General features: G+C 42.2%; 2 protein-coding genes and 1 non-coding gene across 4 annotated transcripts; 2 read left to right on the top strand and 1 right to left on the bottom strand.

The window, feature by feature from the left end:
• Nucleotides 1-564: 564 nt before the first annotated feature.
• LOC108246144 (histone-lysine N-methyltransferase PRDM9) lies at nucleotides 565-6,559 on the bottom strand. Of its 2 annotated transcripts, none has more exons than XM_017433555.2 (7): nucleotides 6,517-6,559; nucleotides 5,937-6,044; nucleotides 5,751-5,852; nucleotides 5,082-5,359; nucleotides 4,897-4,964; nucleotides 3,957-4,147; nucleotides 565-3,869 (listed from the first exon to the last, which is right to left on the bottom strand). In XM_017433555.2, exons 2-7 carry the CDS (start codon nucleotides 6,031-6,033, stop codon nucleotides 1,924-1,926), a joined length of 2,682 nt encoding a protein of 893 aa, XP_017289044.1. In that variant the 5' UTR covers nucleotides 6,034-6,044; nucleotides 6,517-6,559; the 3' UTR covers nucleotides 565-1,923. The 2 variants fall into 2 exon arrangements, with proteins under 2 accessions (XP_017289044.1, XP_017289035.1); XM_017433546.3 differs by having other exon boundaries at nucleotides 6,426-6,558.
• A 54-nt stretch (nucleotides 6,560-6,613) lies between these two features.
• Nucleotides 6,614-12,422, top strand: fbxw10 (F-box and WD repeat domain containing 10). Its single transcript, XM_037980942.1, has 11 exons — nucleotides 6,614-7,878; nucleotides 8,086-8,235; nucleotides 8,582-8,712; nucleotides 9,272-9,376; nucleotides 9,463-9,854; nucleotides 9,955-10,076; nucleotides 10,355-10,509; nucleotides 10,595-10,737; nucleotides 11,054-11,212; nucleotides 11,293-11,582; nucleotides 11,756-12,422. Exons 1-11 carry the CDS (start codon nucleotides 7,386-7,388, stop codon nucleotides 12,223-12,225), a joined length of 2,610 nt encoding a protein of 869 aa, XP_037836870.1. The 5' UTR covers nucleotides 6,614-7,385; the 3' UTR covers nucleotides 12,226-12,422.
• On the top strand, nucleotides 6,768-6,838 carry trnag-ccc. Its single transcript has one exon. It is a non-coding gene; the product is annotated as a tRNA-Gly (tRNA).
• Nucleotides 12,423-20,031: the final 7,609 nt, after the last annotated feature.

Below are 20,031 nucleotides of genomic sequence, written 5' to 3'. Positions count from 1 at the left end.
CGCCAGCCAGCCCGCCAGCCCGCCACCACCTCAAATGGATGTTGTTAAAGACTTGTGTAACTGGAGTTACTTAGGACTACCGCTAGATGAAACATTTACAGGACTGTGCCGATTTTAGACGCCGTTAACCAGCAGCGACGTTTTACGTCTCGAACCAGCAGCTGCACTTTGACACCGCCGTGTGTAGCACATGGAAAAACCACTGCCAGGTTTCTACCTGTTTCAGTTTTAAATGAGTCTTACCGTGTCACCTGTCATGCCAGTATGTTTGTATAGTACAGGTCGGACTTAAATATTTTCGATTTACGTAATATTTATAATATAGTCGAGGTGGAAATGTGAGCTAAAAACCTGACAAGAGCAAAGCAAAAAGTAACCAAGTAGACAAAGCAGTATTGTCATGTTTAAAAAACAAACCGTAGTAGATCTGGGTGACTGAAAACAAAACTAGGATTACATGAATTAAAAAAAAACAGGCATGGTTATGACTATTTTCATAAATATTAAGGCTTGTACAGTGCACACGCTTTGCATTGTATGTTTTGTGGAATAAATGGTCAACAGTGATGCTCAACTTGGTTGTTTTTATTTCCAAACAACATCATTAAATCCGATGGATGGAATTATTGTGCAAAGCTTTGAGAAGACTGCTGATTTCTTTAAACACTGCTTCCCTGTAATATCTTAAAGTCGTCTGGATAAATAGATCTCTGCAGGGTTTTTTTTTCAACATTTTTTTCTTTAAACTTTGGCTTCTTTTGCAGTTTTCTGTCCAGTCAGCTGATCCTACAGCTCAGGTTCTCCAACCTTCTGACCCACAAACAGCGTAAAATAAGTCAACTAAACAAGGATAGAACTGCAAAAACAGATTCAACAACTATTATACTTATTATTATTCATGTTCAATTATCTATATATATGTATTTATTGACCATAAAAATATGCTTTGAACATTTTGAGGCTCCTCATTGATCTACAGAACGACTTTCAGCTCTTTGTTGGTGCGAAAATCTTACTTTCAGTTTGTCAAACTGTCAACTTTGGCATTGTTTAAAAAACATATTCAACGAAAGAAAGGAAACAGATTCCTCAAAGATCCAGTTTGGTTAAAGTTAGTACCTCACTCGGCTGCATCTGGGTAAAGAAAAACATTCGTGAGGGAGTTCCCAGAATGCCTCGTGACGTTCTTAGGAGTTCTCAGTTCCCTCGCTTGAGGCTCGCAGTCTTTTCACCCAATTAGTGGAATAAATTTTCTCTTAAAAGTCACAGATTTGTTGTCTCTAGAGAACGAGAGCTTTGTTTCGACACCTGAAGTGGAGCTCTCTTTCAACAGAAAACAAGTCAATGTTAATTAAATTATTATTAAAAAGTGGTCAAAATCTGCATATTTTAATTTCAACAGCCTACTGGAGTAAATTAAAGGTGGTTATAAAACAGGGAGGGTATGATGTGGGTGGAGGTGGTCAATAAAGTAAAGTGGAAGGGTAGGAACAGCTTTGAAGACGCAGATTTCTAAAAGAAATAAAAAAAATCTCACAAAATGCTAGCTGGTCCCACTCAGAATTTCACCACACTATAAAGGAAGTTTGCTTATTTTCCTGCAATTTCCTTTAAAAATTAGACTCACCAACAAGTCTCCAACAGTCGCAGCCCAGTGAGGTACAACCTTAAGCTTTCTGTCGACACAATCCTGGCTCATCCCTTGAGTTGAGGATGAATGACTCTCAGGTGAGAGAATTAACAAACAGAAAGATTCCTCTGGAAATGGTCAGGTAGAGGACTGAAAATGAGTGAAAGAAGCTAAAAACTTAAAAGATCTTCAGAAAGTCGGAGTTTGTGAAAACTAACTTAATCTATTATACTATTTTAGTTCAATACAGAAATATTTGACAGTATTCACAAAGTCCTGATAGAGGGGCCAGTCTACATGTGCACCTTCTGATGGTGTCTCCTGAGATGATAGTTTCTGGAAAAGCTCTTGCCACACTGAGAACATTTGAACATTCTCTGGCCCAGGTGCAGCATCTGGTGAGCCTTGAGGCTCTGGGGGCGGCTGAAGCTCTTGTTGCACTCGGGGCAGCGGTGCGGCCTCACGCCCGTGTGCTTCCTCTCGTGTCTCTTCAGGTCTCCCGACTGGCGAAAGCTCTCGCCGCAGTGCGTGCACAGGTAGGGCTTCTCCCCGGTGTGGGTCCTGAGGTGCACGCTCAGCTGGCCGTTGTAGGAGAAGCTCTTCCCGCAGTGGGGGCAGGTGTAGGGCTTCTCGCCTGTGTGAACACGCTGATGCAGCTTCAGCCCGTATTTGTTTGTGAAGCTCTTCCCGCAGTCGGTGCACAAGTACAGAACCTCCAGCTTCCTGATGCATGCGTGAGATTTGAAATCTTTCAAGTTTGCACAGTTGGTGCCACAGTCCGGGCATATGTGTTCTACCTCGTTCTCCTCCAGCAGGTCCATCTGGCCATCGGAAACGCCTGGCAACGAAAACTTCACGGGGTGGTGCCTCTTGATGTGTTTAATAAGGTAACTCTTCATGGTGAAGGAGAACTGACAGAAGGAGCAGGAGAAAAGCTCCGACGTGCAGTGATACTTCATGCAGGAGTTGCTTTTCTGATGCTGCTTTAGCCTTCTGCTCGTGGAGAAGCATTTATCGCAGCGATCGCAGCTGTACGACTTCATCTTTAAATGCTCCGTCTGCTCGTGTCTTTGCAGCAACCCAGACTTCTTGAAGGTCGCCCCACACTGTTCACAGTTAAACAACTTCATGGAGCATTTGTGTGCTTTGAGATCGTCCGGGTTCCCGTACGTCTGTTTGCAGTGGTTGCAGCTAAACCACTTGAATTTGACTAAGTTTGTATCCGGTTCAGACAAGGTCCTCTCAGTCGGAGCAGGACGGGCTGCTTTGCGCTTCGGTGCTACGAGCTTGGTTAGGGCAGAAACGTTCAATCTTGCTTTGAGACGCTGAGGTCTGACAGAGGGAAGGTTCTGGACTGAGTCTGTGGTGCCATCTTGAGTTTGAGCCGAGACGTCGTCTGAGTGGAGCTCGTTTATGTGCTCCTGAAGGGCGTCCACTGAGGAGAAAGACACTGAACATTCAGCACAGCTAAACGGTAACGTGGCAGCATCCTCTGAATCCACATTTACTTTCTCTCTACTTTTGGTTCTCTTCTGATGACTCTTCAGATGCCGTTTCAGGTCGTGGTAGTGGCGGAAGCATTTCTGGCACACAGAACAGACATACGGACGTAAATTCTCGTGGCCGGTTGCTTTGTGCGTTTTGAAGGATGCTTCATCCGTGGAGCTATTCCCACAAGGCAAACAAACCAGCTGACATGTTTCTGCCTCAGCAGCGAAGGTCTTTGCAGCATCAACATCGAGGGGATTTTCACTTCCATTAATTTCTTTTATTTCCCCAGATTCTGCTGCCTCAGCAGCAGCAAAATGTTCTGCTCTCTCCGTCTCAGAGAGGATTTTCTTCTGATTTGGGGCTTTTTTGCCAGCCTGCTTTCTGTGAACAAGCTGGTGTCTGATTAAGCCAGAGGCCTGGCTAAAACTTCGCCTGCAATACGGGCAACAGTAAGGCCGCTTGTTTGAGTGGACACACAGCTTGTGCCTCCTGAGGTGAGGTATTTGCTTGAAAACCTTGCCGCAATCATCACACGTTTTGGATTTAACAGAATCCACATATACTTCCATGACAGACGCAGGAGAGTGAACCGAGTCAGCACCAGGAGCGTGGTCTTCATCAGCTACTTCGGAGGCTTTCGGCTGCGTGTGAAAGTATTGTATGTGTCGGAGGAGGAAGGCCTCAGTAGTGAATGAGAGCTGACAGTTGGAGCACAGGAATATTGGGTTCGACGCAGAGTGAGTGATCTCTGCAATTTGAAAAGAGAAGTAAATAAAGAGGTTAGTTCACTGAAAAACAACAACACTCTGGGAAAATAAAAAAATATAAAATGTACCTGATTTATTCAACTTCAAAGTCAACATCTGAGCCCAAACTTTACTGAAGCGTGTGTACATTTTGCTGCTAGGCCACACGGTGAGCTCGTCTTCAGTACCTATGGAGCGACAGCAGTGAAAAAGAATGCTGCCTTTGTACTGGACCGCCAACAGGTTTGCCTCCTCTTCATTACGAGCAAAGTTTACATATCTGAAATGAGAGTAATGAAACAAAACATTTACCGCCAGAAATGCAACGACTAAAACTGAGTTATTAAAGTTAAAACTAGAGACTAAAATGTACAAAACCAGCAGAACAGTAGCTAGAAGCTAAAATGATTTACTGTTTTTGGCAGAAAAGAGAACAATGATTCAATGTTTCAGAGCTAACTGAACAGAGCTCCATGTGTTTGAATGGAAAGTTTTACTTTTAAAACAATTACAAAAAAACAATAAAGTTACAAAAAATATAAAGTTACAGAAAAATATTCCCAATCAAGCTAAAATAGCACAAAGTATGCAGAAGTAGTTTGACTGCAAAAAATTAAGGAGAAACAATAAACAGAAAACGTAATAGTTAAAATAAAAGTATTAAAATAGATGTAAAGTAGCCTCCAGAATCCAGTAAAAAATGTCTTCCTTCTTGTGAACGTCAAGAGGTTACAATTTGACAGGAAAAGCCCAAAACATTCTCGTCACCCTATTTCTCATTTGACAATTTGTTATTTAATTTATGGCCTCAATTATTATTGATAAGTTTATTTTAATTAGAACATAATGGCTCGACTTTGAGAAAAAGAATAGAGCTTGAATTCTTCTGAAGTTAGTTGATACTGATGTTTTTTCTGTCCATGTAAGTTTCTGAAATACTACACCTAATGTATATATATATTTTAACATTTTGAGTATAACAACCAACAAACATTAAACAAACAGATACAGTTATTCAAAATGTAATACCTCATCCAGTTTGAGGAAGAATCCTTGGCAGCATCAATGTACTCATACTGGTCTTCTCCTTGGTAAAGCTGCATAAAATTATAATATTAGGACAATACACACAAACTGCAACAAACACGAGAACTTTAAATTTGAATTTAAGACTTCTAATCACTAAAGATTTCAGTTTAACATATCTTGTTTACCTCCCAAGAAAAATCACTTGTCAAGGCATTTTCCCTTGTTATCAGTTCCCCTTCAAAAGGTCCAAAATGCATTCCTGGAGACAGCACGGGCCCAAAATTTATAACCCCGACTCCTGCACCGGGAATACTAGATCGACCTATCATCAGGCCAAAAGGCAAGGTGAGGAGAGCTCGCTGTGGGACATCCAAGCTTGTTGGAAAGTCGAGAACAAATGACGGACCATTGATGGTATAAGGATCTCTCTGGTCCTGGAAGAGGGTTAAACACTCCTCACAACCTGGAAATAAAAATAAAAACAATACAGTGAACATATCCTGGTTGAAAGTCAGAGAATCACAGTTACTCTTAATTACACGTGTGTCAGAAGTGTCTTAGAATCTTAAAAAAAAGTTAAACAAAACAATATACTTAATCATTTGTTTGGTGAAAGTATAAAATATTTTATTTTTGGGAATGGCAAAAATATACCATTTCACCATCATATCTGTGGGTGAGTGTCGCATGAGATGTATGAGAAATGTGTTCATATGCGCAAGACAATCTTTAAGCTGTAGGTTTGTAAATAGACAGCAAAAGAGGAACCTGTTATTGGGTTCCAGTCATTTAAGCCAGTGTAATAAATTACCACATAACTGTTTATTATATAAAAGTACAGTATTTATGCTTACAAAAGTCCTCTGGAGTTTGTTCCTGCCCCACAGTGTTCAGCAACTTCTGGATGGACGTCTGTGCTGGATCTACATCTACATCAGACACCACTACTACAGGAACTAAAGAAGACACAGTATTAAAATCCGTAGGCAAACATTTAATTATTCTGGATAAATATAGGGTTAACACACAAGTGAGTGTACCTGCTGGGGTGCTGCTTTTAAGAGAGAGGGACTTTTCTATTTCAACAACCTCCTCGGTTGTCTCAGCCCACTCCACGTCGCTGTCCTTGTCCGACATGAGTCGACCCTCTGCGGGAAACAGGTTGAAATTAGTGGCTTTAAACAAATAAAGGAGTATTTGTCGCAATAAAACGATCAAGGAGGGGGCGTCAACTAACGTTAGCATGCTAAATTAGCTTCAAATAAAAAAGAATCCATCCTGCTGGTGAACATTTTTGCAATTGAGAGGTTCTAATTAAGATACAATTCAATTGGAAGAGTAAATAAATGCCGGTTATCTCGAATGACACGTTGAATTACAAATATAACTCATCCACAACATGGGTGAGTCGTTTGAGGGTAGCTAGCAGTTAGCCTCAAATTGCTAAATAACAATAATCCGTTTTATGTAGATTCAGGCAAAGATTCTATATAGTTAAAAATTCCTTACATGGAACAAAAATCACATACCTATCTTTATCTGTCGATTGAAAACAATTATATTATTTATACTTTTTCTTACAATGTTTTTTAAAACAAAATAATTTTGCCTTTAGCATACATGGGATTTCATCGCGGGGTTGTTTATCCGGAAGTACATAAAGATCACTTCCGGTTTAATAGCGGGTTTTTTTTTTTTTTTACACAAATAAAAGCAACATCGATCTTTCCCGGTTTTTTTTCTTGATCACATCGTTCAACATTTTTACTAACCAAAAAATATCCAATACCTGATATATAACAGAAAATCATCCTGCAACACTAATATTATTTTTTACTACCTTAAGATTCTTCTGGGCAAACAAGTCTACAGCGCCGCTGGTGTAGTGGTATCATGCAAGATTCCCATTCTTGCGACCCGGGTTCGATTCCCGGGCGGCGCACATGTTTTCCTTGTTTATATGTTGATAAACTTAGGTTTACCCAGTTATAAATGCTGACGTCGAAAATACGTGAAACTCGAAGGAATGATCCGGAGTATGTATCTACATTTTATTATTTTTTGCTAAGCTTATCTGTGTACTTTATGCAAACAAATGGGTGTTTGGTTGTTTGGTGATTTTAAAAAGAAACATAATCATCTAACTACAATACAATCCAGTAGGTGAATGAACTGATATGGAGTTTATATATGTAAAAGATCTAAGAAAAACACGTCGTTTTTTTGTTTTTAAAGTATTTTTCACTTGATTTGTCAACTCGGAGGGGAGTTGGGGACTTAACAGGTAAAGTAAAAAAATACTACTCTTGTTACTTTTTAATAGCTATTTAAAAAATCAATATAAGCGTCAGAATAAAGCTTTATTTCCTTGCTCGTTCTCAGGCAGCTAGCTTACATGCTATCTATCCCGATCTTGCGCGTGGGACCTGTTGCCAGGCAACGAGAAAACCAACACGAATAACGGCACCAAACTACTCGAGGCGTCAAGGATGAAGCCTGCTAAAGTTGGCGGAGACGTTCCGGCGAGCGAGTCAAACGACGCCGGGTGCGTCCTCATTTGCGGGATGTGTCCTGCCTGCGTCTTCTCTCCGCCGCCGGGTTCCGCGGGGCGTCCGTGGACGGTGTCGGACGAGTTCAGGAGGAGGTTCGTGGTGGCGCTGCTCTCCCGCTGCGGAAGCGTCAAGCAGCTGGAGAGCATCCACGCGTCGCTGAGCGGAACATCATGGCCGTGGCTCACCTACGCCAGGTCGAGGAGGTCGCCGCAGGAGGAGGAGGACTCCCTTCCCCGGCGTCCGCAAGGAAAACCGCCCGGCGTCGACACGGGTAGAATCTGGAGCTGGTTCAACAGCAGCCCGGACTGGATGAAAACGCGCTACCTCTGCCGCATATTCTCATTATGTGACTTTGAGCTACTGCGCATGCTCTGTAACCTAACCAGCGTCCTTATAGTCAGGCGGAAACGAGGGTTTCAGCACTTTAATGGTAAAAATCACGAATTAAAATAGTTTTATTTTGGAGCTAAATCACTGTTGTTCATTCTCACCATCGTCCACTGGAGGTCGCTAGTGGACACAGATGCTTGATTTACATTTATTCAACAAATTTAATTTGTACTTATTGCTTCTGTAACTTTAATTATCAGCTTTTTACTACAATTTCAGCACAGTAATCAGATGCTTCTTATTTCAGTGGGCAGCCATAATCCCAGTCAACAAGAATCGGACCCAGATGACCCCGCTCTCATGGTGGTACCCGGGTCCTCGAAGTCCGTGTCTGGGGTCAGCCAGTACCGAGACTTTGTCAGCTGCTTACCTGTTAACTTGTCCAAGAGGATTTTAGGCAAGTCAACTGACCCAATTCAAGATGGCTGCCACAGAAAACACACAAAAAAATGACAATTTCAGCGATATTGGGATAAAATTCAGCGTGGTTGTAGCTGAGAGTCATTCACAACATGCACTCTGAGCGCCAAGTTTTGCGATATCGACCACAACAGCTACAACTCTGATAAACTCTGTGATATGCATTCTTTAATTTAGTTCATTTTTTTTCACTCAAGTCTAAAGAAAACTGTGTTATAACGTCGGAAAATAGAGTCACTTTTACTCAGAGACTTGCTAGTTGTTACTGAGACACATGGTTGACGTGTTTAGCCCTTGAATCATCATCGCACATTATTTTCCAGGTCTGTTGGAGGAGCACACACTGAGACACTGTCAGAAGGTCTGTCGATACTGGCAGCACCTTACAGAGGAAACCATGGAGGAAATCAAGTTCAGAAGGAGTTTTAAGGAGCAACATGAAGCCATAATGAAGGTTGAGCATTTTAAGATTGCCCCACTTTGTTCATGTAAATATATTCTTTAGATGTTTCTGGTGTTGAGCATAAAATCCTAACTTCTTAAATGTTGTAGTAAAGTTTGAAAACTGCGTGATTGTTTTCCTGACTTTTGTTTTGCTGTATGCTTTCTGCAATCTAACTACTTCTGCATATTTTGCGTTTTTTATCTGTTTATATATCAAAATGTTTAGTTAATTTAGAAGATTATCCTTTTCAAAATATTTAACTTTATCCGCAAATATTCTCCTCCGCAGACATACATCGAGATCTCTTCAATTCCTTCAAAAACATTGTTCTTTTTGAAAGCCATTCAGCGTATTTGCCCTATTTTTGTTTTAGTTTTTAGCTGGCCTTTTTCTACTTTTATCTTTTAGCTAGTGTTTTGCTATTTTTAGGTTTTAGGAGGCGTTTTGCTTCTTTTAGCTTAACCCTCTCCGTTTTAGTTTCAGTAATTTTTAAATATTCAGCGTTCACATTGAGTTTTTTCACAGAAAATGCATTTTTTTCGTGTTTTTTTCTTTCTGTCTCTACTAGGTGTTCTGCCGCGTCAATACTCCTAGTCCTACTTACGCCAACATCGTGGAAGTCCCAGTACCCGTTGACGACGAAGAGAAAGACGACGTTCATCCCACCGTCCAGGTCAGGCAGTTTTGCAGCTCCGTGAAGAACCAGCTCGTGTGCCAGAGATGATCAGTATAGTTTTATTTTTCTGATTGGTTTCACAGATTGGGTCATTTGAAGCTGCCCACGCCAAATCCCGAACCAAGCCGGTTCAAATGGAGGAGCGAAATGTTTTCTGTGGTGCATATTTCACCAAAGTGCTGCTGAAAGAGTCGGTGCCTTCACTGTTCTGTACGCTAAAGCAGGAATCTTTTGCTCACTACATTACTACTTATTTTGTGTTTATGTTTCGCAGAGAATACCATCAGCGGGTGTTAGACTACAGAGGTGGATTTCTGATGGCCACGAGCTCAAAGGACCGTTTGGTTCGCCTGCTTTGTGTGGCGTCGGAAACAAAAACTGTGGCGGCGATGAAAGGACGCGGCGCGGTCCGGGCGGTGCAGCTTTGTGAGGACAGAGATCTGCTGATAACTGCAGGCTGTGACGAGTGCATCAGGTTAGACGAGAAGCTGCTGCTTTTCCTTTAAATTTCTCAGTAACTACAGGAATACACACATGGGATGGAAACTACGTCGATGCTCCGTTGGTCTCTGCAGGTGTTGGAATCTGAAGACAGACACGTGTGAGGCGGTGCTGTGTGGCCACACCGGTACCATCAACTGCCTCGACGTTCAGGCGGACAGACTTGTCTCAGGAGCTAAAGACTGTTGTGTGAAAGGTAAGCCGCTTTCAATGTTTTAATTACTGGATGTACAGCTACAACTAATTAACCTTTGAGCTAACCTGATTCAAGGTGTCTCACACAATTAACTCCCCTTCAAAAACACATAAATTGCTGTAATTCAGTTAGTTTTACAGATACTGAGCTCAGATTTGTTGTGGCGTTAGCTCAGACGCTGAGCGCCTCCTCTCACAGTACAGCACGAGATCGCGTCTAACGTTGTTCTCGAGATTTGACCTGAATGTCTGCAACTTGACGATCCGTTACGTTGACAGTCTGGAGTCTACGCACACGGAGCCTTTTTACGGATTTTGATTTCAGCCACCTCGGTTCTGTTCTGTGTGTGAAGATCAACAAATCAGCCGTGTACAGCAGCTGTGATCGAGGCCTGGTGAAAATCTGGAACCTGGAGACGGCGTCGCTGCTCAGGGTGAGGATATCTGTAGAAAACATCAGCTCATACGCCAAAATATTATTATTTATTGGTGCTTGTCTGATGCTCCACATTTGTGAAGGTGATAAATGCCCACAGGAGCTCAGTGAAGTGTTTGTTTGTTAACAACTGGCACCTTCTGTCCGGGGACTCCAGCGGTAAAGTCATGGCCTGGAGCGTCAGCTGTGAGGCTGGAGAGTGCCTGATGACGTTCAGGCACCCAAAGTAGGTCCAAACTCTTTGGCTCGGACATGAGTTTCCTGACAATTCTGTCAAGATGTTTAATTTAACAAAATAAATCGCATTTCCTGCAAAAAAAGCAGCGTGAGCGCTGAATGACTTTGGGGTGAATATTGATGACGAACGAATGAACTGAAATATTGTAGCTACAAACTCAAATGTGGAAAAACAGTAGCTAAAAGCTAGATGTAGCAACACTAACTAAAAGCTAAAAGAAGCATAAGAAGACAAAAAAGATGCAGATTTGTTTTTAAAGGAACTGAATAGATCTCAGCGAGGATGTTTTCTGAATCTTCTGCAGGCAGGTGAAATCTCTGACCCTCCTCTACCTCCGTGTTATCACTGGCTGTTTGGACGGGAAGATCCGTGTTTTTAATTTCCTCACCGGTGAATGTTTGAGAGAAATCCAGATAGAGCAAGAATCAGGCAGCTTACTGTCCCTCCACGTCCACGACCACAGGTGAGACAAAACTCATCTTTTCCTTTTGGTGCGTTTCAGTTTGCTGTAATAATCCTAACTCTAGTTCCTCTTCCCTTCAGTATATTAGTGAACGTCACATCCTGTGTGCAGCTCTACCAGTTCGACAAAGTGTTCTGGGATTACACACCTCCAACGCAGGGGGGTGGTGGGAACGGCGTGGCTCAGGACGGTTTGATTTCTGAGAGAGCTGCAGATTTGTGTAGAAAAAGGCGTTATACCTCCATCGGAAAACGTGCCGCGACTTCACCAGCCCAAAAGATTGTTGATTCAGACAGCTTGAAACCAGAGAGAAGAGAGTTTGTTCAACAGACGCACTTCCTGTCCGTCTTAAATAAATCTCACCCAAAAGGTAAGCATGCTCAGATGTGTGGCGAAAATATAAATATACACTGAAATCTACTGTGGCATGTTAAGGCCATTACAAAGGGGCAAAATTTGGATAAAAAATTGATTTTGATGTCATATATTTATGTAGAAACCAGGTGATTTTTGTTGTAAGTGAAACCTTTTTTGTAACAACAGGAAACAGTGAAAGTGTCAAACAGTCAGTGATCAAGAGCGAGAAGGCTGCGTGTGAACGGATAAGGAAGAGGGGTCCTCATCATCCTCCCACGCGCGACGCCATCCTCCTCAGAATCAGCGCCATCCAGAGGGCGCTACGCACGGACGAGGTCAGCGTCAACATGGAGAGGAATGCGAGGCTGCGAGACTCGTGGGGTCCTCAAACGCCTCAGGACCGTTTGGATCTCAGCGCCGACAAACAGAACCTGCAGTCCAGGCCAAAAACCTGCCTCCCAATCCTGCGACAAGCCGCCAGTCAAAGCTTGATGAACTCTCCGCAGAGCAGAGAGGTTTCCACTGCCCCTGCCTCCGCGAAGACACAGCCTCACCGAGGTAACGCACACGGGCGCTTTCCGGAGAGACAGCTGGACGACTCCAAGCCAAGGAGGGAGATCGAGCAGAGCAAATACGTCCCAGCAAAGATGAAATGATGCTGAGAGGAAGGCCAGATGTTCATCAGTAGATGAGTTACTGCCTGTGTTTGGATATATAATTAAAGTGACTTTAATGAACTCGGTCATTCGTTTTTAAATGTGTTGTTTCAGTAAAATAACACTAGGTGTCAGTGTTGCATCACCTGTAAGACGCTAAACTATTCTCACAAAATCTGTTTTGATTTCTAAGTTTAACATGGCTGCATAAAAGAAAAAGAAAAACTGCAACACTGATGGTTTCCTTGAGTCATAACTTCTTCTTTAAACACACAACTACTGTTTTAAATCTGTTGGTCGTCCTGTGAATGCACGAGGAAAATGTTTGCTTCTGTGATACTCAGTGAAGCCCTCAGAAGGAGCAGAGTTTGTCCCATTCGGAGACCCTCCATCCTACCGGCTGCCTTTGGGGCATAATTAGGAGCAACGAGGTTGAAGATCAGAGATAGAAGGTCCTCTGCTTAGACAGCAGCAGCGCAAACAGGGAGGCGCTCGAGAAAATCAAAGCATTGTGAAAACGGCTTATTGTTTTTTATTTTCACAAACCTTTTTTTAGCCATCTGCAGGCTTTGTTCTGCTGTTCATTCATACAACAAAACATTCAGCTCATTCATAGTTTCTATTTTTTCTAACTTATAAATTTTTCAAAATATTTAACTTTATTTAGACATATTTTCCCATAAAAACACAATGAGACAATTTTACTACAGATTTTAGCTTTCTTTAGCTCTAGAGTTTAACTTTTAGCCAGTATTTTGCTACTTTTAGCTTTTAGCTAAGCATGTTTCTCCTTTTAGCTTTTATCCAGTGTTCTGCTTCTTTCATCAGAGTCACTCAGCGTTCTCTCTGTTTTCACAGATAAAGCAATTTTTCTAGTTTGATTCTGCCTGCAGAAAACTGAGAATGGTGATCCTCTTCTTCTTGTGGCGATGTGAAATAGGAAAACAATACAAACCCCCCTCCCTCTGCAGCTTCATCAGGCACCTCCACCCCCCCTGCTGTTTCATCAGGTACGGAGCTCCTTGCCTGGAACCGGCGCAGCTGTGAGTGGATAAGGAGCGTAAAATCAAAAGCGTAAAATCAAGGCAAAGTTAGAAAGGGGGGGTGGGGGAGTCTTCGTGAAGGGATGCTCTTAGACCTTTAAGTTGGCGGGGCAGAGGAGGAGGGTACAGCCAGGTTCATTTATGCCTGAGGAGAAGCTTGAAAGGAGTGACAGTTGACCCCCGTGGTGGTCTTTAAGGGTTGGAGGTGGGGATTGAGGACGGCAACAAAAAAACGACCCAGCTGAACTTCGATCTACGTGCATCTCCATATCCAAAGACTCATATTTGCATCATAGTTCATTTGTCAGAGAAATTTATCAGTTTTTGTCATGCTGTGTCAGCGGCAGGTTGGAGTTTTTCCAGACCGGGTCGGTCTGGGCCTGTCACGGTGCAGAACTGGATTAACCAAATCGGGGTCTGCATGACTTTTGTATTTGCATCGAACTCAGACGAGGGTCCGACTTGCCCTGAAGCCATTCAGATATCTCAACGTTACCTCATCTAATTGTATGAGAATAAGATCCGGAGGCTCAATAAATATGCAAATCCAGGCATTCTCATGAGAATCTGAGACGTAAAATGGTTCCTGAGTGGAAAAGTATAAAGTCACGTAGCATTGTCATCGCCTGCAGCTGTTCGTGCATTTGTCTGTTACTAAAACATCTCATGAACCACTGGACCTCTCAGAAAGAAACCACTGAACGTACATCTACAACCGGTTAACTTTAGGAGTCAACAACATTTAAGGTGGCTGCCACAAAATCGGGCAATATGAATTCTTTTAAGTGATGCTAAACTTTTATTTCACTACATAATTGTTGAAGAACTGACTCTCTGGTTAAATGAAAACCCGAATGAACAAGATCAACCCTCAGCAGAGCAATAACTCAAGAGACGGCAAGTTTCTCATTTTTCTGACAGCTTTTAACGTCAGGCCACGCGTTCGGCTTTCTCCCCAATCGTCCGCTGTCATGGCTCAGTAGAACCGGCCCAGAAACCAGATCCGTGTGCCTCTCCGACCTCATTTGCAGATAGAGATGAGAAGGGAAAGTGAATACGGCCACAATAAAGGAGGGGAGACAATTAACAGGAACACCATTACTGAGATATGGAACTGATTAACATGCACACCCAGCCGGGCCGAACAGATAAGAAGGGTATCTGATGTCTCGGCGCGGCCTCGGCGAGCGGGGACGATTCTGGGCTTCTGGACCTCAGAGAGAATCCGAGGCCCTCGATTGAGCCAGAGAGAGAAACCTCTGTGACCGCAAAAAAGGAGGACATGATTTGGCTTCTGGCTCCTCGTGAGGAAGGCTGAACTCCAACAGATGACTCAGGAACAAGTCGAACACTTTTACACTCTGAGAGGAGCTACAGAGAAGATTAACTCTTTTTTTCCTCCTTGATTTGGTTAGTGTTTGTTTAAGAAGTCCAAACCTTTTTATTTTTCATTCAGAAATCAGTTTTGTTTTGTGACGTCTGGGAAAGAATTCTGATCATTTAAAAGATTGTTTTGTAATCTGCAAAAGTTAAGTGTTTTATACTAAAAACAAAATGGATCAAAGGCCCAGCATTTCTTCAAGGAATGCATGTCGCCCATCGCCTTTCGTGCCAAAGTTTTAAACTAAGAATATCCTATAACGAGAAGGGTCGTATTTATAGCTGATTTGGTCAAACCTTGTTACTGACTTCATGTTGGAGCTCTGAGTTTTTGTTGTGAATGACTATCAGCTACTACCGTATCAGATTTTAGCTCAATATCTGTAAAAATAACAGTTATAACCATTTCTGCGTTGGCTAAGGTCAATAAGCTGTGATTCGTTGATCCAATCAACTATTGATCACTTTCTGAGCTTCATTAAGATCCATTCAGTGGTTCAGGAGATATTTTGCTAACAGACAGGGTCAGGGTTAGCCTGCGGGAATGACTGAGTCAGTATGATGTCCTAACGAGGACAGAAAAATGAACTTGTGTGTGTTGGTTTGTCTGTTAGTAAAATAACTCATGAAGCAATGGACACATTTTAATGAAACTCCCAGAAAGTAATCTACCTGTTGGAGTCAACACCACAGCTAAGCAACCTTAGCAGATATCATTTCCAGGTATTGAACTAATTTTAGCTGTGGGAGTAGCTGAGAGTGACCCCAAACACAACTCCAGCAGTAACAGATTGTTCCTGCAGGGGTGGGCCTTCCTGGTCCTCGAGGGCCACCATCCTGCATGTTTTACTTGTTCATCTGCTCCAACACACCTGATTCGAATCAATGGATGATTACCAGGCTTCTGTAGGACATGAAGAAGTGATTTAAGCACAGAATCAGATGTGTTGGAGCAGGGAAACAATTAAAACATGCAGGACAGCGGCCCTCGAGGACCAGGAATGCCCACCCCTGCTTTAGAGAATGCTGCTTTCCTTTAAGTGTGGAATATTTGGAGTCCTGCTCCCATCGAGCTGCTCATTGTGCTGCTTGTCATGCAGCAGGCTTGGACTCACTGCAGAATACATGGCAACCAGAAAAACACATTTGTTTGTTTAGATAAATGTGGGCGTGCAAGGTGATATTAGCCAAAACCCCCTTTTTATGCTTTTTACTGCTGCTCCTGAGCGGATTATCAGGATTCCTCCTCTCCACCACCACGAGCCCCTGGGAAAACACACGACACTTTCCACTCAGTGACCCAAAACATCTGCTGCTAATGTGGGGCCGCTTAATAACAACAACAACAAAAAGAGGTGCTGCAGATGACAGCCGCATTTAACGCACAAACGGCACGAATCGGTGAGGCTGCGTGTTGTCTCCCAGCACTTGGAACAACAAGCCGAGGTTCCCCGCCGAGCTGTGAAACATCCAAACTAGGACACCCGTCGGGTCCAGAAAAGGCTCTTCCTGGGTTCGGGTCAAACGAGGCGAGGGTTACGAGTCTGCGGACTATTTACTGTGTAAACAGCAGTCGAGTTATCGAGTCTGGGAGGTGGTGTCTGTTGTGTCTGGTGCTTCACAGGAGAGAAGAACGGGTCGAAGGGATCCGAAACCAAAAACATCTGAATTCGTTTTTTTGTGAAAAAAAAAAAACAAGTTTAAACTGGAGAAATGACATTTTCTGTGAACGACTCTGCTGAAAGCTGCTGAAGAAGCTGAAACTGAGCAGTTAAATCTAAAACAAGCAGAAACGCTAGCTAAAAGCTAAAAAAGCTAAACGCCACCTAAAAGATAAAAGTAGCAAAAGGCTAGATAAAAGTCGTCAATCTAAAAGCTGAAAGTAATAAATGATAGCTAGAAGTTAAATGTAGCAGAAAGGTAGCTAAAAACTAAAAGTGCAATGTTAATTCAAACCTAAAAGTGTCAGAAGGACAGTTAAAAGCCTGAAATATCAAAAGACTAGCTAAAGGCTAATAGTAGCTAAAAGCTAAAAGTAGCAGGACGTTGGGTTGCAAACACACACACAAATAAAAACCAGGCAAACAATCAGAATCCACACAATAATGTGAGATAATTTGTGTTGCTGTGGAATTATATTCGGTCCAGATTGATGTGAATTAAAGAATTAGACTTTTATAGATTTAAATTTCCTTCAGGCGTTTCCAGGATCCAGTTTTTAAAGCCCCAACAAACCACGCGACCCATTTTTAATCAGACCCGACAACCTTTTCAAACCTTCAGACTCTGCTGGTGTCAGAACTCGGAGGAAACGAGTCACAGCGTTTAAAAGAAAACACTCGTAGCTCGTCACTGTTAGTCGTAATATGACTGAATACTATAAGGAAAATGATTCATGTCCCAACATCAACAGCAGCTCTAATTTTCTGCTCACTGAGTGTTTTATTCTTCCTCTGTGATGCATGAAGACCTTTGTCGGCCTGTTTTACAATTAATTTTCTGTTCACTTTGTGGCAGGAAGCAGCTTTTCCTCTGTGAAAGGACTTGTTGTTCCAAAGCAACGCAGCCCCCCACGCCCTCTTCTCCTCACAAGATTTGTGTCTACTGACCTCTAAATAAGGAAGTTTTATGCAGCTGACCTTTGACTTCCCCGTCTGTGTATTTATGTCTGAGAAAATAGTGAAATTATGACACTTAACACTGTCGCCGACGTGCGTCTGGGACAGCTTTGTGAGGACTGTCAGGGTCTTTGAGACCACAGGTCAATCCGTGGCAACCCTTCTCTCTGGTTTATTAGCTCAATAACTGAGACACATTCATGTCGACGTGCCACGAAAACCTCAAAAATTCAGGATTCAGACGGACCATAAAGCCTGACTGATTTATTTCTTTTATTGCAGATAAGGATGTCATGTTGTGTCAAATATGACAAATATCACTTCAGTAATATCCTGTAATGAAATGAGGAGTGGGATGCTGATTAAAAAATAAAAAAAAGAACTTTTTTGTAATATTTCGAAGCGATCCTGATCAATATTTCTTCAGGTTTTCTGTAGATCTTTCAAAGATTATGTTTTGGTTGTTAGGAAATTGTTTTTAAACATTTAAAAATATTAAAATCTTTCAATCCGAATCGTCGACTGATGTTACAACTAGAGACAAAAGCAGAAGCAGGAAGTTGAAGCCATGATTGTAAATGAATGTGTGGATTTTTGATGACTCACACACCGTTGCTCTTTCCTTGCTGCTGTGTTCGAATACGAGTTTAAATTTTTAGGCTTTCAGGCTTTGATTATGTGTCACGCTATGCTGTGACTGACAATACGACAGCCTATCAGAGACCTGGGAGAGTGTGAGGGCGGGACTTATGTTTCGACGGCTCCAAAAACACAACATGGCGGTTCCCAAAAAACTGACATTTAGCATACATATTAAAACTACTATAAATATAGTTTACTTCAGTAATGTTGGATCAAACATTTTCCCCTCAGCCAGCAGTTAGTTTTGAACTTTTATTGAAATTTGCTAATTTCTCCTTGATGAATAGGACGGTGCTGAGGCTGTCCATCCCGTCCAGCACCCCCGACCGCCCCAGCTGTTAAAACACCTCGTATTATTCTCCTAATTGTTTCAGCGTGTGAGCTGTTATTTCAGCGTGCCAGAGCCAGACGAGTCAAAAAAAATCGAGGTCTGCTGAAGCAAAAGCACAAGTCGTTTTGGACTACTGGTGCTGTTCATTCAGGCAGGTGATTGCTAATTTTATTTATGTTTTCAAAGAGATCTGATTTAGTAAGACGTGAAATAAACACTGGAAGGTTTTTAATCTTACTGACGGAAACAGCTTCACGTCATGGGGTCGGATTTTAGTAAAACTGTAACATTTATTTTCCAGTTTTAGTTGAAATACATTTAAGAAATGAGGTGAAAATGAATCAACGGGTTCAACAAAATAAAAGTTTCCAAACGATGAAGGTTGAAGGGGTTGATTTAAAATTTTTCTTGCATTTGCTATATTTTAGCCACTACAGCTAAAAATGAGCATTTGTTGCCAAAGGTGAGAAGCGATAATGATGTGTTTGTTTATCTGTAGTGTTAGCAAAACATCTCATGAAGAAACTCTCAGAAAGTAATCACTGGGTGTACATCTATTCAAAATGGCCACCGCAGCCAACTGACCTTAGGAAACACAAAAAGGGCTCTAACTCTGTTAAATTACAGATATTAAGCTAAACTTTGGGGTGGTAGCTGAGACTCATTATCAACACATTCTCTGAGCATCACATCTTGTGAAATCGTGCACGACGTCCTTTAAAAAGTTTGACCAAAACAGCTAAAACTCTGCGCTTTCTCAGCATAAATGATTTTAGCTTCTAACTCTGTTATGAGAGGGAGCGGGTGATATGCATTCCTCCTTTAATTTAAGCACCGTTTGCCTGTAATTGTCCTTTTCACTCTTGCGTGCAGTTTTTAATCTAACCTCCTGTAGACGTTCAGTAATTACAGCCTCCTTTCAAAATCCGTTAACAGCTGCAAGGAAATTAACTTGAAACCAGCGTTCGAGGGGAGGAAAATGTTGACAGAGAAGTTGGGGAGTATTTACAGCTTCCTCGCTCTGAAAAATCTGCAGAAGGTGAGATGAAGAATGTAAGCGATCCGTCTGCAGCTGCTTGGAGGTGTTCTGCAGGCGGGCGGGTCGCTGCTGCTTTCCTTCAACAATAAAAGCATGAAGTGAGAGTGACAGAGCTGGAGGTGTCCCACACGTTCTGCAGGCCATACCAGAGTGTGCAGGATAACAGAGCTGGAAGGAGGCGAAACGCCTCTGAAAGACTGGTAAAAGTCTAAAGGACTTCAGCAAAATGCTTCATTATTTAGTTCTGTTTTGTCCGATGAAGGCCGCAGAGAGGCAGAGCAGAATATAGACTGTAGGAGAAATTATGTTTTTCAACTTTTTCTGAACACAAATCCACTGCAAACGACGCTACGAGACCTCGCTTCCCTGACAAATGTCACCCTCAGAGACTGAAGCTCCATTTAATGAAAACATTCAGAAAGGCAAAGAAATCAAACTCATCAGAACGAGATCCGGTCTTGTGTGAAAATCTGTCCCCCCTGCGTCGGGAGCGCGCATTGCAGCCAAAGAGGTGGATCCGGCGGATGTGACCATTTTCACGGTAAAAACTACTCATATAATCATGTCAATGTTGTAACTTCCAGTTTAATCGGCAGCTATCAAAATAAAATAAATAAATAAATAAACGAGGTCTTGTGCGGAGGTCTTTTTACGATGTTTTGTGTTATTTTAAACGCGATCTTTTTTCAACTTTTGTCTCTTAAGCCTGACAAATAAAAGTCAGTCAACAAACACAGGTTCCCAACACGTAGT

Source organism: Kryptolebias marmoratus, linkage group LG17 (assembly GCF_001649575.2).
Source record: "Kryptolebias marmoratus isolate JLee-2015 linkage group LG17, ASM164957v2, whole genome shotgun sequence".
Lineage (NCBI taxonomy): Eukaryota > Metazoa > Chordata > Actinopteri > Cyprinodontiformes > Rivulidae > Kryptolebias > Kryptolebias marmoratus.
This window is presented reverse-complemented; position numbering and strand designations above follow the sequence as displayed.

What these genes read in the sequence shown, in the direction of transcription:
- LOC108246144 (XM_017433555.2), bottom strand. Translation starts at nt 6,033, where the DNA reads ATGTCGGACAAGGACAGCGACGTGGAGTGGGCTGAGACAACCGAGGAG. An exon ending in TAAAAGCAGCACCCCAGCAG is followed by an intron (nt 5,853 to 5,936) that starts GTACACTCACTT and finishes TGTCTTCTTTAG; the next exon opens with TTCCTGTAGTAGTGGTGTCT. An exon ending in TCTTCCTCAAACTGGATGAG is followed by an intron (nt 4,148 to 4,896) that starts GTATTACATTTT and finishes CTCTCATTTCAG; the next exon opens with ATATGTAAACTTTGCTCGTA.
- fbxw10 (XM_037980942.1), top strand. Translation starts at nt 7,386, where the DNA reads ATGAAGCCTGCTAAAGTTGGCGGAGACGTTCCGGCGAGCGAGTCAAAC. An exon ending in AACATGAAGCCATAATGAAG is followed by an intron (nt 8,713 to 9,271) that starts GTTGAGCATTTT and finishes TGTCTCTACTAG; the next exon opens with GTGTTCTGCCGCGTCAATAC. An exon ending in CTCCACGTCCACGACCACAG is followed by an intron (nt 11,213 to 11,292) that starts GTGAGACAAAAC and finishes TCTTCCCTTCAG; the next exon opens with TATATTAGTGAACGTCACAT.